General features: G+C 35.3%; 1 protein-coding gene across 1 annotated transcript in view; it reads left to right on the plus strand.

Moving 5' to 3' along the window:
• The window catches only part of SOX6 (SRY (sex determining region Y)-box 6), a gene marked incomplete at its 5' end in the record, with an annotated part of 259,721 nt that overhangs the window by 41,299 nt on the left and 200,266 nt on the right, over nt 1-18,156 (plus strand). Inside the window, 2 exons of the mRNA XM_008594985.1 lie at nt 14,089-14,261; nt 17,244-17,312. Of these exons, the coding sequence (XP_008593207.1) occupies nt 14,089-14,261; nt 17,244-17,312 (242 nt within the window). The remainder of the gene's footprint in view (nt 1-14,088; nt 14,262-17,243; nt 17,313-18,156) is intronic.

The following is an 18,156-nucleotide window of genomic DNA, read 5'->3' on the forward strand; positions in this document are numbered from 1 at the left end:
ATCTATCTGCAATTGTTTGAGGAACCTCCATACCGTTTTCCATAGAGGCTGCACCATTTGGCAGTCCCACCAACAATGTATGAGAGTTCATTTTTCTCTGCAACCTCGCCAGCATTTATCGTTCAGAGTCTTTTGGATTTTAGCCATCCTCACTGGGGTGAGATGGTATCTCAGTGTGAAAAAACCTACTGTATTAGAGAGCACTTTCTAATACTTTTTTGATTATTATTATGACTGGTTTATTTTCATGTATAGATTAGCTGAAACAATGTCATCACTTATGTCTACTAAATATGCAAACTAAATTTTAAAATAACTTTATGAACACATTTTGACATAAGCTTTTAGGCTAACAAAGCCCATTTTTATGTTAAGTTTTTATCACTTTACTAATTCAAAGAGAAAGTAGATTAAAATGAGTAGCTTAATACTGAAAATTACCCACCATATATTTTTATCTTGGTAAAGTTACCACCCTGGCAGAATTTCTACTGTGGTTTTTACTTTATAATGATAATGAAATGACTGATAGTAATAATGGTATCACCTCACCTTGCTGATGATCTCTGCCTTATATTTCCTTTGCTGCAAGGAAAACTATTCTTGAACCTAAGTGGTCTAAACTGCTATTGATTGTCCATGCATTTGAAGAAATGGAGGGGACAAAGTGTATATATGTAGTCAACTCTTGGTTACCTATGCTTTTAATTGCACAGATAATTCCAAGTAACAACTTCTTCAGATGTTTATATTTAGGTCATGAATAAATTTAAGTGTTTACATTTGAATATAACCATGTAAGATATGTTGGGAACTCTTGTCTTTGGTTTGTTATGATGATAATTAATACTTGGAAATGTTTTGCCTGAATCCCAAACATTCTAGGTATATTTTCTTACCTAGAATACATTGGCTCAAAACTCTTGTAATGCGAATCTTCCTGGGAGAGTGTTTGTTTCATTCATCGCCTTGCCACACAAAAGACTGACGTATTCTTGGGTTACATTTGCTCCTTTTTTTCTGCTGGGTTAGCTAATTCACTTTTTGCTTAAAGAAGAATGTGAGAAAACTAAATTTTTCTACAAATGTTTACAGTTATTGTTTGACTGAATTTAGCTCCAAAATAAGAAACCTGAAAATTACCAAGCCTATATTTAGTTACATTAAGTTGTAGTGATTTATTATCACTTGCCTTTGAATTTTTGCTGTCCTCAAAATTCTTAATTGATGCTCACTTTGGTACTTAAGTTTCCACCCAACTTTTTAAAAAACCTGATTCTCTTGATGCCTCTTATGTAGCTTTTACTACTGTAAACTAACACATTATATTAGTCCATTTCTGTTGCTTATAACAAAATACCTGAAACTGGGTGATTTATAAAGAAAATGAAATTTATTTTTTACAGAACAGAGTCTAGGAAGTCCAAAGTCCAGGGAACACATGTGGTGAAGGTCTTCTTGGTGGTGGCTTTACAGAAATGTAGGGGTCTCACATGGAAGAAAATGGCAGAGCAGAGAGATAGTACCCCGTGCACTCCCCTTTTTAAAGCCCTCAGTACCACGCCCTTGATGACCATTTTTAAATTTGTTCACTACTGCATGGTCCTACAGTCTATTCACCTCTTCAAAGCCCCACCTTTCAATTACCATAATAGGATTTCTTACCCTTAACAGTTATAGTGGGAATTATGCTTCTAATTTATGAATTTTGGGGGACACAATTCAATCAATCCATAGCACACAGTTACAACATAACTCAGGGATTCCTATAAAACAGAGCCTGAAAAGCTCTAGGAATGGCAGAATCCTTTTTTCCACATCACTTTTAATAGATTTTCTTTGTATTTTGGTATTTGCTTATTTTCACCTGGTTTAGATTTGTCAGTTTTTTAATTGCAGGTAATCTTTAATAATTAAACTATACTTTATTAAATACATTTATTTATGGGATTAGATTAGGAATTGTATTTCATTTAGAACCTTCTAATTCCTTCTTTTTTAAAGCTATTCTTGGAAATGTCTGGTTAGAACTGACTAGGTATAAGCTTGAAAATATAATTAGAATTCAGGTATACTTCAGTTATAGGGGGATAAGTGGTTTCCTTTCATGTTCCTACTTATATAATTTGGAATTATTTTTCCATGTTAGTAAGAAATTGGATAAACAATGTTACTATTCATTTCTTAGAAATTTAATTATAAAATCTTTGGAATAATTGTAGGCATGTAGGTTTTCTAATATTGTATTGTAAAATGGGGGGGGATTTTTTTTCCTCTGAATTTATTCAAAAGCCATTGACTCTATGGTTTTTGTTGAATTGTCTAGTCTTGTCTAGACTCCAGAAATTCAGTTGAATTTTCTACTTCAAATAAAGTGGGAAAGTTTTTGTTTTACTGTTTTTATGTTAGACAGGACATTCTATTAGTCCTTTACAATAAATTTAATTACTTCATTATGTATAACACATAGCCTTAGAATCTTCAGAAGCAAATATAAATTTTCGTTGATTTATGTGTTTATATTTCATCATATAAAAGATGAACATGTACTTAATATCAAAATTAAAATTCATAATGATATAATGCTATAAAATTTAGATATTTTAATACTCTAATCATTTTATACGTGGGCATTTTTTTTTTTATTCCTTTTTGTCTTTTTTACTGTCTGGTAACGGGATTGCAACCCTCGGTGTTGCGCCCGCACCGCGCTCAGCCAGTGAGCGGGAACCGGTCTCCACATGGGATCCAAACCCTCGGCGGGAGCGCCGCTGTGCTCCCAAGCGGTGCACTCTCCAGTGCGCCACCGGGCCGGCCCTATGTGGGCATTTTTGTATTATTTATTTAATTACTAAGTAAAATTATGTTTATCTCCTCTAAAATGGAAAAAATCATATGACCTTAATATCTCCTTCTTTAAGAATTACTTTCCATGAAAAATGGATTGACTATTTCTATGAATATTAAATTTTTTTCTTCAAAATACTTGGCAAATAAGGAGCATTTGTTCAAGCTTCATGAAATCAAGATTACTAGAGCTTGTGCATTGTTATGTTTACTGTAGATAAGGAATCATTTCTATCTTTCTCTATTTCGAACTGTATAAAAAAAACTTCAAATAAACAGTTCTATGAACACAAACTAAAATTTAGAACATAGAATCAGCTGGAGGACTATATAAATTATGTAAACTAGGCAATCGTATAGAAAACATTTCAAAGGAATTTATATTATTGCATTAACCCTCTCTCGCATCAACTTCTTCCAATAAAATTGAATTATCTGTCAAGACAACTGTAATCAGAGAACAGGGTCTAATTCTTAATTGCTCAGAGAAATAACTGGCAAAGGAGTTAAGTTGATTGATCACTTTTCCTAATGCCACCAAAGCTTTTTAAGAGAGATGTTTTTACAAATTATAGTTTAGATATACTTAAGAAAGATGATATACTTTAGATATACTTAAGAAAGATGTTTTTACAAATTATACTTTAGATGAAAAAATCCATTACTTGGTTAAATTTCAAAAGTTGGAAAAATGATCCTGGGTTGACAGTACACCAGTAGAACTTACTTTTTCTATCTAGCTGTAATTTTGTACCCATTAAGCAGCCTCTCATTTTCCACCTTCCTCCCTCCCCTTTTCCATCTCATTCTCCCAAGTTTGTTGCAAAAGAGATAAAAACTCTTAACACTAGCAAATGGAAAGTACTTGTACCATTATATGGACCAAAAAATGTTTATTGAATCTGAATATATATATGTATATATACACACACACACACGTATAAATATAGCTCAAATTCCTTACTTTATCTCTGTCTTTTTTGTTGAATTTGATTTTTTACTACTTGTACAGCAGGGGGACTGGCCATTAAGTACGGTGAGTTATAATGGTTACCAAACTGGAAGCAACTCAGATTTGGCTGAAATACTCCTGGAGTTCAGAGCAATTCTATCTGGTTTGTTGCTGTGGCTGCCTATCTCCAATTATTCTGAGAACTAGTGATTTAGAGTTGGTTATCAGCTCATTTCAACTTTCCTGAGCACAAAATAAGTCGTAGGCACTGTAGTTATGCCAGTACTTTGTCATAGAGATGCTTATGACATAGACCTTGTCCTTAAGGAGCTAACTATCAGGTAGGCAGTATACATTGTGATGTAGCGTTGTTGTTTGCTCTTCTTCACTGATTTTCTCATCTAATTCACAACAGAGGCTTTTGACTTGGGTGGGGAGCCAAGAGAGTTGAGCAGGGAGGATGTGCTTGAGATCTGTGCATTTGTACCTATTTTATCCAGAAATCATTATTAAAGTCAAAATTGAGAATGAAAAGAACATGTTATTTATCCAGCTATATTCAACTATGAAAGAACGATAAAAGAAACGGCAATTATAGAATCAATATGAAATTTCCATTTCCTTTTTCCCTCTGTAGACTCATAATCTTAGTTTGTGATGGGTGATCTATAGACTCATAATCTAAGTTTGTGATGGGTGGGATCTGTATTACTGGCCTGTTACCCAATCAGATACTCAGCACTGTAATTCTGGAAACTGAAATACCTATGATTTAAAAAAAATTTATTTATACATATTTATGGGGTACAGCATTGACTATCAGTATTTGTATACAGCATGTGATGATCAAGTCAATATTATTAGCATGTTCATCATTACAAATCATAATTACTTTCTGTATCCCTTACCCAATTATTTCCTGTCCCTCCTCCCCTCCTCCCTTTCCCATCTCTAGTAACTATAGGTCTGTTCTCTCCTGAAAGTTCAGTGTTTTATTATGGTCTTTCTTTGTTTCTTAGCTCCCACTTATGAGTAAGAACATGAAGCATTTTTCTTTCTGTGCCTGACTTTTCATTTAACATAATTTTCTCCAAAATCATTCATGTTGCTGCAAATGGCAGAATTTCTTTCTTTTTTCTGGATGAGTATTATTCCATTATGTATATTTACCCCATTTTCCTTATCCAGACATCCATTGATGGACATTAAGGTTGTTTCCATATCTTGGCTATTATAAATAGGCTGCAAAATATCTAGGATTATATAAAAAGCACAAATATTCTGGTTGAATCCTGACTGAAAAAAAGAAAAAACAAACATACACAAGCAGTCTCTCTTAGTTGTTGGTTAGATTCATTTTAATTTAATTTTTTTAGCATATCTTCCCATCAAAGTCTCGGTACTGACAACAGCCATGCCCACTGATATGTCCTGATAGCTACAAACAATACAGAGAGAAAAGGTGGCTTGACTGGTCTATTAAATGACTGGGAGAAGGGATGAGCTTCATAATGCCAGACCTGGAATGGGGTTTTTTTAGAAGAGCCAAAATGGGGCGCTAAAAGCCAGAGGACCAGTTGAATCAGTCTTTTGAGGAAAGCAAAAATTCCAGTATTTAAGAGTCCAGGTACACAGTTGATGTCCACAGGAATCAAAGTAGAGGGTCTCAACACCAGGATTTTAGAACTTGGAACAAGATCAGAGCAGGAGAAAAAGAGAAGTAATATGAGAGTGAATATGAGAATGAGAGAGTAAAGTAGTAATGAAACATGACTACAGACAGGGGTGTATATCTGCTACGTAGACTGAAGGGTCGGTCAGTGGGGCCGTGTGCTAGTGGTTAGGCTATTTCAAAGAACAAAGGCTGTCATAGTTAGTTCCTTTGGTAAATACTTTCATTTTAGTAAGGACCTTAGGAAACATTATATTTCAACAAAACGCCCCTGAAAAACAGATTATAAAGAGAACTTCAGCTAATTTGTCTAGTGGGTGAAGTAATTTTGATAAATAAATTGTCATTATTGTATGATGAGGCATATTGGGCTAGGGCAGGGATTCCCTTAATTTACACTAGGAAAATTATAAATACACCGTGGAAATGGGTACAGTATATGGTATGTTTGTACAGGTAACTGTCCCAAGCCTTAGTTGTATCTTAGATGTTTCTCAAACCTTGGTAAACTCACCAGATTTCTCCATGTAACTTCCTCTTGGCTAGCACCTCAGCCTACAGACATACTACACCCAGGGCAGCAGCACACTTGACTAGTGCAAATATTTGAGTGTATTTCTCAGACTTTCATGGGTCTTGTAAATATTGTATCTGGACTATTGGAGAATGCTGGAGAATACCAGAGAATGCCATGGCCTGCATAATCGTTGTATTTGGGCTTGGAACCAGGATGCCATATGCTGTTTGGGGAGAGAAGGGTAGGGGAATAAGCATACAAAGGATCTTGTCTGCCAGGCTGGCTGCTAATTTCTTGAGTAACTCCAGGCATGTCACTTATTATTAAGATCTGTTTACACATCTATAAGATGTCAGAATTCAATTTATTGACCTCTTGGTTGTTTGATTGCCTAGCCAAGCTTTATAACTTCTTATTTTGTAAATAAAACCTTACTGAGAAGCTATATCTTTCTTTCTTTCTCTGTCTCTCTCTGTGTCTCTCTCTCTCCCTCCCTCCCTCCCTCCCTCCCTCTGTCTCCGCCTCTCTCTCTCTTTTAGTTATATATTTCTAAGCCTTACATGGCATTAGAATTCTAGGTCCCTCAGAGCATTCAGAAATTCCCTACTATGTGTTCTAAGTCTGAGGCAAGGGAAGATCTCTAGACTTCCTTGAATTAGGAATCAAGAGACTTGAATTCAAATCCAATCAAATGCTCTGTGACTTGGTGAAGTTACTTTACCTTTCAATAGCTTAGTTTTTCATCTGTAAAATGAAAATGAAATATAACTTTTAGGCTGAGGATTAAATAAGATAACATGTAAGAGCTTTTAAGAGAGTGCCTCATTATTAGGCCCATTTTCCTTACTGCTTTCCTTCCTATCTTGTAACTCTGATGGAGCCCCTAGAGAAAGAGCCAATCCTGCAATACTGGGTGATGATATTGAGACAAATTATTTTATTAGTTTTTTCCCCTCTAAAGGAGCAAAGAATTCCATGTTTCTGAAAGGCCAGAAATTACTACTTTTATGTGTAAGTTATGGAGATGTAGCCATTGACCAATGGTCATCCACAGAGAACAGTAATGTAATGGTAGTCTGTCTTATACTGAAGGAGGGATATTTCAGTGTACCTTCCTTTCCGGATCTCAAAAGCATGGGCTAATAAAGCACAATGGGCTGAAGGGCCAGCTGTGGATTGGAAGCTAGATGGCAGAATTCCATGGATTGTTTTTGCTCTATTAGGATCTGCAACATGAATAGACCTCAGTTGATTCAAGAATAGATTTCCTTTTGCAGCCAGGAAGAGGGGAAGCTGAAGGAGAGGTGAGTGTGCCTGGTGAAGCCAGGAGGGTTTGATCTTAATTGAGGGAGTGCCTAGGTATCCTTTTCTTGTTTGTACATGGTGGATTTTAATGACATTTTAAATGAGAGTTGTTTACATTTTAAGAAGAAAATTCTCATACATTCAGTGGGGGGAAAAACAGACTGTACCTCAATCCATGAGGCACACTTCCTGTGTTGTGGTCCTTAAGTGATTCCTAAGAGCACAAGTGCTGCATTTATTAAACTTTTAATTGACTAAGGAATGGACAGTAGCATATGGGAGTAATGACAATAGCTGACTGATGAGAAAACAAAGAAATTCCAGTATTCTACTGTTTTGAAAAAAGTCATTCAGAATTTAGTCATATTGGTTCAGCTGTTGTAACCAAAGACTGATATGATAATAGAGGTCTTTGTGGTGGTTTTGTACTGAAATCCTTTATCTTTATGATGCACTGGAGCCCTTTAGAGTGGAAAGCTTTTTAAACTACTCTTGGATTCAGAACTCAAATTAGCTGCTGCTATACTGCGATAGGGGTTCCTTTCTCAGGCAGTCACCACAAAGTAACTTTTATCAGTGGATCTTCTGATAGATTGTTAGTTTTTTCAACTTACCCTGTTTATTTTTGTTGACTTTTTGCTGCCCTATTTTGTGACATTTAAAAGAAGGCTATATCAAAAAAGGCCAATGCTAAATGGTGGACTGAGCTTGTGAAGTGGAGACATCATAGTCCATCTGATGTGTGAGGAGGCTGCAGTATAAGATGCAGCAGTTTATCGAGGTTATCCATGGGCACAAAAGATCAAACACAGCTTTCTTTTATGACTAGCATTGTATTTTGGCTTTCTTCTCAAACAATGTCTGTTAAAAAAAATTAGAACTGACCAGGAAATTGATTGTTAAGAGCTTTTCTTTTCAACTTAATTTAAAATCTTTCTGGATTTTTGCTGAGTTGCTTGATTTATGTTGCTTTGGAATTACTGTTAAGTGCTTTAATCTTCGTAGGATTGATGTAGAAAAGTATAACACCATCAGAACTCCACTCCAGTGTCACTGATACCCCTCCCCATCACTCCAAACAGACATTTTTTGGTTAGCCAGGCTTCTTGTAATTTCACTGTTAACTCTTATTAAGTTTATTAAAGTTACGTGTGCAGGGATCCAATAAAGGAGAATGGTTAGGTATGTCTTACTTTAAATTCCCTAGGACATGTTTCCAGAGAGTGACATTTATTGATTATTAGAGTTATCTGGCTTGGCAAACATTGTGTTTTTAACTCCACTGCCTTTCATTTCATTAGAAATACAAAGCATGCAGAGAAATTCACAAAATTTAATTTAGTTGCCCTGCACTTCCTCTTGCTTCCTCTAAGTCTGTCTGTCTCTCTCTCCGCTGCTGTGCTTGTTTCTGGGTTTTCTCATTAGAAAAAATTTAGTTATCAACTTACTTTCAGAGAACAGCAATGAAGAGTGTGTGTTTAAAATTTTTATTTTGTAAAAGTTCTAGGTATGCAAAAGTTATAAAAAAGATGAGGCAAATCTCAACTTAGTAAAGTGCTCTGCAAGTTGTCTGCCTTTCCAGGTCTGGGTCCTCATTGACTGTCCAATGCCCAGTCTTATTTCTAGCATCACTGATTTTGATTATATATATTTCATATGGGCAAAATTAACTGGCAAGTTGTCGTGCTAACTTTTGAGAACAGATATTAAAAAAAAGGTTTAAATGAATTTTAAACCATTTTTGATTTTAATTTTTTAAAAATTCTACATCAAGAAGGTAAAATTATCCTATTTATTTTATTTTACCTAAATTCTCATCTATTTTGAATTTTCTCTGTGTCTTTGGACCTGGGGATAGGTAGTTATAGTTTATAAAGTTAAAAAAATAGTCTATTTTAGTTAATTTTTTTCAAGTTCTTCAGATTACAACCAAAAACATCTAGAGGGCTGATTTTGAAACTGTTATAATGAAAGATGGTATTTGAAAACTTTTGATGAGGCAAATTGCCATCATATTTACACTTTGAAAAGTGTTTCCTTATTTACGCACTATTGACTTCCTATTGAGCCTCAAAATTTTAAGTACAACTGGTAAAGAATTCAATGGATCAAATTCAGTAAATCTGAAGTCACTGGAATAAAGGCCCCTAAGAAAAAAAATGTGTCAATTTTAAAGGTCTTTCCTAACTGAAGACCATTTTGTGATAGAGCCAAAGGTTAATAAAATCAGTAGTGAATGTAGCAATTTTACAGATAAGCTATTCACAACAAGTGTAGTTACTTGAATAAAAAGCTAATTCAGTTCTAAAATGCCACATGCAGTAGCAGTGAATAGCTGCTTTTAGGTGCTTTCTGGAGGAGGATAAAATACAGAATCACGGCACTCTTCTCTTCCAGAGTCCCTGGCTGCCTGTAAATTGCTGTGAATGGGGCTGTGGGCTGACAGGCTCTATTAAGACAAACTGCCTTTCTCATCGGAGAGATAAAATAAATCAGGTGTTTAGTCAAATTAAAATACTTCAGCTGGAGCAGGCCCTGGGGAGCACTGATCCACCTGACTAATCTGAGAGAAACTCAAGACAGATGTGGTTTGGGGATAAAGACGACCCATGGAACAAAAAAAAAAAGAAAAAGAAAAAGAAAAGGAAAAAAAAAAAGGGAAAAAAACCCTTGCTGCACTGTCTTTGGAGTTGGAGACTAGATACAGTTTACAGTAGAGAGTGTTAAGCGCACACTGTGTGTGATATTGGATAAAAGCAGGCATGAAGACTTGTAGAGAAGCTGTGTACAGAAGCTTTTTTGCTGGTTTCCTTTTTGCCATTTATGAAACTACCTCTGTTTTTGTGGAGGAAGAAGAGGTTATATTACAGCAATGCTTTTCAGAGAATCGTTTTAAGATAGCCTGAAGAATGTGAAACAGATGATGTTAGGCAGCTACTGATGACTTCTGCTGGACTGGGCAGATCCTCAGAATCTGATCTTACTTTTTACCAAGTTGAATTTTAGCAAACCTCAAAACATGATTTAGGATAGGATTTTTGACATAGAGTTAAGTCATAAGAGCATTCTATGGTCTTTTGCCTTCCTTAACATAACCTGACTATATTTAGGTTGCCCCATTGTGTCCCACAGATTGTCTATTATTTCAGCAACTCTGGTAGTTGTAGTTCCTTTGCCATGGCAAAGTTTCATATTTTTATTAAAATAGGATTTTTTGAGATGAAATAACTTTTATTCACAGGTTGCTTGGTCCGTGTGATTTAGACTTGATGTTATTTTAATGACAGCAGCATAAACGTTTGCTGCTAATTAAAACAAAAATCCAGCACCACAGGTTTTAAATGCCTGGCTTTAAACCATTGTATCTAAACAAATACAATGGTTACAGAACAGAAAAATGATTACACACACACACACACACAGAGACATACATACACACATTAGCATACACATTTAGAGAGTGTAAGCTGTTATGTGGTATAAATTGATTTCTCCTTATTTTGAGCCCTAAAGCTACATGGCAATATATATATAAAAATATATATATATAAATAAAAATAAATAAATATATATATTTAAAAAAATATATATATATACACACATGGCTATATATATATGTACATACACATGTGCACACACTCTCACACACATATACATTGTACATATATATGTCTATCTATAATGTGTGTATAATATAGATTAGATTTGTTACACTATTATATTTCACTCCAACCCCATTTGTTATGCTACTCATATTTATTCAAAATATATACGTACTCCTCAAGTGAAAGGAAAAGATAGTGATAGCCTTATACGAATATAAGTACCTGAATCCTCAATTTTAAAAATATTTTCTGCCTTGCTTTTTTCATTAAACATGTATCTAAGTCCAATGGAAAACTTATTTGAGATGTAAGTGAATGTTTATAATTAAACAGTTTGAATGTTATGATGATTTGTAAAAAGACTCAGTTAAATGGTATTATTCTGTAAATTCACCTATACATATCTATAAGCATTGGAAGCACCAATGTGTTTATAGATCTGTAGGCTTCATCCTGAACAGAAGAGCCTAAGAAGTCATTTGTATGTTATCCTCAGCCTTTCTGTCTCCTATGCAATGGAGAAAGGGAAATAAAATTGAAGATTGTTGAAAAGACTTTAACATGATAGAAAATAAAATTTTCTAGTCTTTACTGGGGAATCTAAATGCCAGATCCAACTCTTGTATTGGTCCTTGCCCAAAATTTCCTGTGAAAGCTCTTCTTTATTAACAGAGAATTATAGTACAGTAACTATTGCAGTATCCAATAAGCATTCTCTTAACTCATCTCACATAGATAAGTATAGCAAGAAAATTACGTGTAGATTAGAATATTGCACACAATACACGTAATAAAATGTGCACGTATCCCATTTATCTCATAACTTTCCAATTCTCCACACTGCAACCAGAATGACATCACCCCTTGCTTAAAATACTTTTGTGATTTTGAAGTATTCTAAGGATAAACATGAAGGTCATCAAACATGGTGTATAAGAGGCTAAATTGTGTGACATTTTCCTACCTCTCTAGCCTCATTTGGGACTCTACTTCCCTTTATTTTCCTTGCTCAAGTTCTATGACCTAATTTGAACTTCTGGAACACAATAACCTCGCTCCCCCAAACACACATGGGGATTTTGCCTATATTATTTTCTCTTGGAAAGCTCCTTGACCACCAAAAAAACCTTTTCTTTTTAGCTTATAGCTCTTTGGCAATGGCAAAGTTTAATGCTTTCTGGAAAGCTCCTTGATCAAACCACCCACTAAGTCTTTGCCTAGTTAACTCCTATTCCCCTCCTCCTGTTAATTTGTTAGTTTTTCAGGCTACCTTCCCTGAACTTGGGCCCCTAAAGTTGTTTAAACCTCCCACCAAATATTTATCTTGTTTGTAATTCTTATTTAGTTTACATATGTGATTATGCATTGATATGTGTGATTACTTAAATAAAGTTTTTCCTCCAACTTTGGACTATAAACTGTCTGAGAATAGAGACTATGTCTGCTTTTACTTGCTACAGTATCCTTGGTTTTTCATATGACACATAGTTGTCATTCAGGACATATTTATTGAAATAAAAATGAATGAAATAAGTAAATATCATATTTTTCTGGTTTCGTATGTTCTCATTCCTGTATATATCAACATATACATTCGTTGAGTTTTTGTGCTTTTGAAGAGATGTTACAATCCCCTTTGGGAGCCTGCTGTTGTATTTTAATATTTGTGGATCAAGAAGTTCTTCCTTTTTACCAAGCTGAAATTCCTGTTGCTGAAATAAAAGCCTATTTTATTTTTATAAATTCCAGGAGTTAGAATGAATAGATGGTCACTAGCCTTAATACAGTATTTGTTTCTTTATCAGTGGAATACATTTTCTAACATCTGTCTTTTGCTTTTAATTTTGATTTTAGACAATCTTTCGGCTCAGTGAATCTTTAAGGGATACTGACAGATCTTTTTTTTTTAAGGACCTGGGTTGATATTAACAATCCCAACGTAGTCCTTAATGTAGTAGCTTCTCGGCTGACATCAGTCTTACTTTGTGGGAATCATATGCTACCAGCAAGTGCTAGCCAGCATCCTCTGAAGGTTCCCTTTCTCCTTGGGGCCACTCATAATTTTTTAGTTTCTCATATCGTTCTGGTGCTTTCTTAGCATGAATGAGAGGGATTTCATAAGAAAGTTGGAAGTCTCCCCTTCCACACACACAAAAATTGGCAATTTTTGTACCCTTTGACAGCTGGTGGCATCTTTCTGAAAAGGTTTCAAATCATATATCATTTCTTCATAATGAAACCTATGTGGTTCAAATGCAGCAGGTCAAAATTCTTATGTTGTGGTAAAATGCTCTAATTTAGATTCACAAAAGGATTCTGTACCTTTTACTTAGGAGAGCTGTGCAATTTGCCCATAAAAAGACTGTTGAGCTCCATTAGTGCATACCATAAGTGTTCAGCGACATCATATTCATTAAACAGCATATCCTTATGCATATCCATTTCAACCTTAAATGTGTTTTTTTCTTTCTTTGAAGAATGACAAATGGCAAAGGGCTGAGGGAGCCCCACAAGCAATATTGCTGGCTTTAAGGATGAACTTGGGAACTTTAACTTGATCCATTCATAGGGAAAAAAAAAATCATATTCGATTCTTTCTTACCTGAAGCAGTCTTTATTCTACTTGTGGAATTCATTCCATGGCCAAGTGATTAACCCTTGACTTCTAAAGTTCCGAGACAGACCTTTGCACAACAGAAAAATTTTGCAAGGGAAATGATCAGAAAATTCCTTAAATAACATTTATTAAGCACCTAATATGTCTTAGATACTGTGTTAGTCACTGAGGATAGAGGTGGTTACAGAATATTTATAATCCATAGTTTCTGATCTTTAGTATTAAATAAAACAGGAGGTTTCCTCACTTGATCAGATAAACTTTGGAGGTGAAGGCAGAGTGCAGTGAAAAGGAGAGAATGGGGTAGATAGTTCTGCCTTATTTATTTTTTAGGGTGATAGAGTGAGAATTTTATTGGCGACAATACTTTTTCTTGGCAGGGACAGCAATGAACCCTAGCGTTCATCCCTCTGCTGTAACCTCTCTGTGGTGTTCCTTCACTCACAATGGTTCCCAGTCATTATCGCAGATCTTTGTCTCTTAGAGTGGTCCCTCTCTAAATTCTACCCCCCTTTTCCTGATTCATTCAGACATTCCTCAAGCTTGAGAAATCTCTTCTTGCTTCCATTTTAGGTACACCCGAGAGCCTGGCAGAAAAAGAACGGCAGCTCTCCACCATGATAACCCAGTTGATCAGTTTACGGGAGCAGCTTCTGGCAGCGCATGATGAACAGAAAAAACTGGCAGCCTCACAAATTGAGAAACAACGGCAGCAAATGGACCTTGCTCGCCAACAGCAAGAACAGGTGAGCCCTGCAGAAGAAGCTGGCGAACTGAAGATGGGGAAAGTTCCAAGCTCCACCAGTAATCACATTGATTGGCTTATTTGTTGTAAGCTTTGCTAAAAAAAAAGTAATAATAATAACATACAAAAGAAGAAGGAAAAGGAAAGAAAGAAACCTTCCGGAAATCCAGAGCCTTCGAGAATGCTGAGGGGATATATGGAGGACAAAGAAAGGCATCATAGCAACTGGGCATAATTGAAATGATACATTGTTTCAGAAGGCTTGGATTTGATTAATTACTGAGGGATATTTAGTCACGTAGACATCACACGCAGTCCCAGTTTGGGTTAAATTATGAGTAAGTGGCTTCTCTCTGGGCCTTATGTTCCTCATGCAGAAAAAGGAGATTCTGTTCTAGAAAAACAAAAACTTCAGGAATCTTTCAGTTCACTGGTCCAGTTATTTTGTCTGGCTTTAAAGCAAGGGTAACCATACATCTCGGTTTTCCCCAAATAGCCCTGGATTATGCCTGTTTTCCAGGGTAATTATTAATACCTCACCCCTTTCCACTCCTAAAAGTTATCTTGATTTGAATGATACAGTCATTATATACAGCATAGGTAAATCACTGAAAAATTAGATCATAGTTCCTAAAAGAATTTGGCTTGATTGACTTAGAAGTGAGAACGATATAAAAAATAGCAAAGTTTAAATGTTTTTAAAAATTAATCACTTTCCCCCATTTTTTTTTTGTCTCTTAAGAGTACATTAATCTAACAGCAATGATCCTAGAAAGTAGTCCCTGATGCTTTAGATCAGACATACCCAAATTAATGTGCAATTTTTAGGAATCTGACATTATTACTGGAATTATCTTTTCAGTTAAATGTATTTTATAGGGGTATATAGAGCAATATATGCTCTGTTGATTTTAATGAGTTGTGACGTCTGGTATTTTATATGCTTGAATATTTGCCCACATGTAGGAATATGGACTCAGCCCCTAATGGAAAATAACATAAAGGAACACTGTAAAAAATCAGAAGTTAGAATGTCATTTAGCCATCCAGAGATGACACAGTAATTAACTATTGACACTTGTGAATAAGCTAGCACAAATTAATCTTGACACATTTGCAGACGAGTGATATCTTACAGTGAACACTTTGTAATTATATTTCAAAATGAAAATTAAATGACACTTAAAACTAGGTTGTCATGCTCAATGAAGCGAGCATGTAGCTCAACCGATTGGCAAATAAAATTCAGAATTTGAGCCACATGGTGCTTATGTACCATACTTCACTATGTCAAACCCATACGTCTAGAGTGGATGATAGTAATTGCACTGTGGTGTTTTGGATGCATTTCTATGCAGCACTTTATCACTTAGGAGGGACCATAAATATTAGATGCCTAGTGGTGTTTCACTGGTTTGCTGAGAGGAAATAAATATTCAGAGGATCCAGCATCTATACCTAGAGCTGCAGTGTGAGTTGCCCATTTCTGATTTGAATGGAGACAAGTAGAGTGGGCCATTCCAACCTGATTAAATACCGTTTCCATTTTGTCTATAAAGCTATGGGAAGGAGTAGTCTCATTTCTCAAACTGTAGTCTCTCTTAGAGGAAGCTTTATCATGCTTTCCAGTATGAGCCAGTTATCACCAGAAATCATAAAGCAGCATTAGGGAGCAGACTGCTACGTTGTATCTTATACTGAATGAAATGTGATTTTGGCATTTCCCCCTGCACTAGGCTAGGGCATCAAAAAGGCTCAGGAAGTATATAGCTGGGGACTGAACCACGTCCTTTTACTTCCAACATAGCCCATTGTAGAATACTGGCTTTTGGAAATAGGAAGAAATAGGAAGAAAAGACTGTAACTCTTGCCTATAAGGCACCACTAAACCAGGTCCTTCTAAGTGCTCTCTGGCCAATTTTCTCTCTGGCTTCCTAGTTTGGCAGTGAGTGTGTTTTCAATAAGAAGCATCTTCTTGGACTTCAAACTGTAGCAGCTTGGCTTTTGAGGCAATAAGCAGCCTGATGCTGGCTCATGCTTCATAGTAAACACCATTATCCTAAGGAAGTTGTTTGCCCTCCTGAGGGGCAGATTCATTCCTCAATAGGGCTTGTGTTAAATGGTTAATATTTCTTTTTATAGACCAGATAACATGTTACGATGTGGAATTTAACTTTTGGATGAAGTAAGGGAATATAACATTTGTATGTGGACCCTGTACTATAAAATAAACACATTACCTTCAAAAGCATAAATGTTAAATTACAGCTTAGTTTGTTTTTAAAAATGCTATGTACATCACACAATGTTGATGAAAAAATCTAAAGATTTTTAACTTTTCCTGTGTTTTTTGGCACTCCTTTGACAATACTAATATCAGTTCTGAAAATCTTTGCATCAGAAAAGGTTTCACCAAAGTAGACCATATTATACAGTAATAGAAAACTTTTTCTTGCCTTTGCTTACATATTTTACTTTTTAATATTTATTTATTTATTTTTTGATGTTCAAATCAGGATAATTAGTATATTTATCATTATACTATGTAATTGATTTTCATGGTCCTTTACCAATTCCTCCTTTTCCCCATTCCCTCTTCCCTTGTCCCACACCTGGCAGCCTTGGTTCTGTATATCTAAATTAAGCTTTTCAGAAAAATGTAGTTAGAATTTTTCTGTCTTTATTCTATAAGAAGTAGATTTCCAAATTCCCATTATTTCCAGCTGAGCAGTGAAGATATAGGTGAATTGCTCACAAATGTAATAGAAGGGGTAGTTTTCACCTACAGACAAAGCAGAGAGATGGCACCTGTTCAAAATTTTTTTCTTCTCCCCAACTTTCTGATTCTGCCTTTCTCATTTTATAGGAACTCTTTCACACAGAGATGCAATAAAGCATTCTTGTAATACCAGGAGAGATACCTAAGGTAATAGCAAAGGTGTAAGCATTTCATTTTAACTTAATGAAACTTTATTTCTGATAGATTGCAAGACAACAGCAGCAACTTCTGCAACAGCAGCACAAAATTAATCTCCTGCAGCAACAGATCCAGGTCAGTGTATTTTATTACTCTCATCTGATTATACTTAGATACTTTCCTCCTTGAAAATGGAATTCAAAATGCTGCAAATGCACCCCTGTCTTATAAACAGCACCAATAGAGCTGTTATTCAAGGATGTTGTACACCATTGTATAAATGGATGTAAGAAATATGGACTAGATGGTGGTCTAAGCATTCTTCTCTGATGTGGTGTGTAAGCAGAATAAACTTTTTTTGGCTCCTGCCATTTGCCTAACACAACCTAGTGGAAAACCTAAAAATTTCCAAAGTAGCATAGAGATGCTATTTTTATTGCCACAAACCACTTTCTGCTTTGTATTTTACCATTTAATAGTACCATGAAGAGAAGCTTACTTTTATTTACTTGTTAGGACTGTTTGGGCCAATTATGAGATAACTCTGGGTAAAGTCTGTTAATAATTAATTTGCTTCTTATCAAATATTAACTGCCTTCCTTCTAGATGCTAAGGGGAATGTAAAGATTAATGAATCATAGTCTGTCTTCGAGGAGCTTACAGTTTAGAAAGAAAGGAAAACTTGTTCATGAATAATTATGACACAATTTAGAAAATCCCTTTTTCTTGTAGCAGTGTAAAAATATAGATATCTTTATTACAATGGTCTGGGGGGAGTGTGATGGTCTGATATCTGTCATTTCTTTAGACACTTGATGGTTAATTCAATTAATAGCTATTTGAGATAGCTAAGGGAAGTAGTCTCCATTTACAAATAGGAACTGAGGTGTGTGACTTGTAGAAAGCCCTAAAATAAGAAACTGGTTGTCTGGTGATTAATCCTCAGGAATACTCATGCCAGAGTTATCCTTATTCTGCA

The sequence above is a fragment of the Galeopterus variegatus genome, unplaced genomic scaffold (assembly GCF_000696425.1).
Source record: "Galeopterus variegatus unplaced genomic scaffold, G_variegatus-3.0.2 Scaffold169, whole genome shotgun sequence".
NCBI classification, from domain to species: domain Eukaryota; kingdom Metazoa; phylum Chordata; class Mammalia; order Dermoptera; family Cynocephalidae; genus Galeopterus; species Galeopterus variegatus.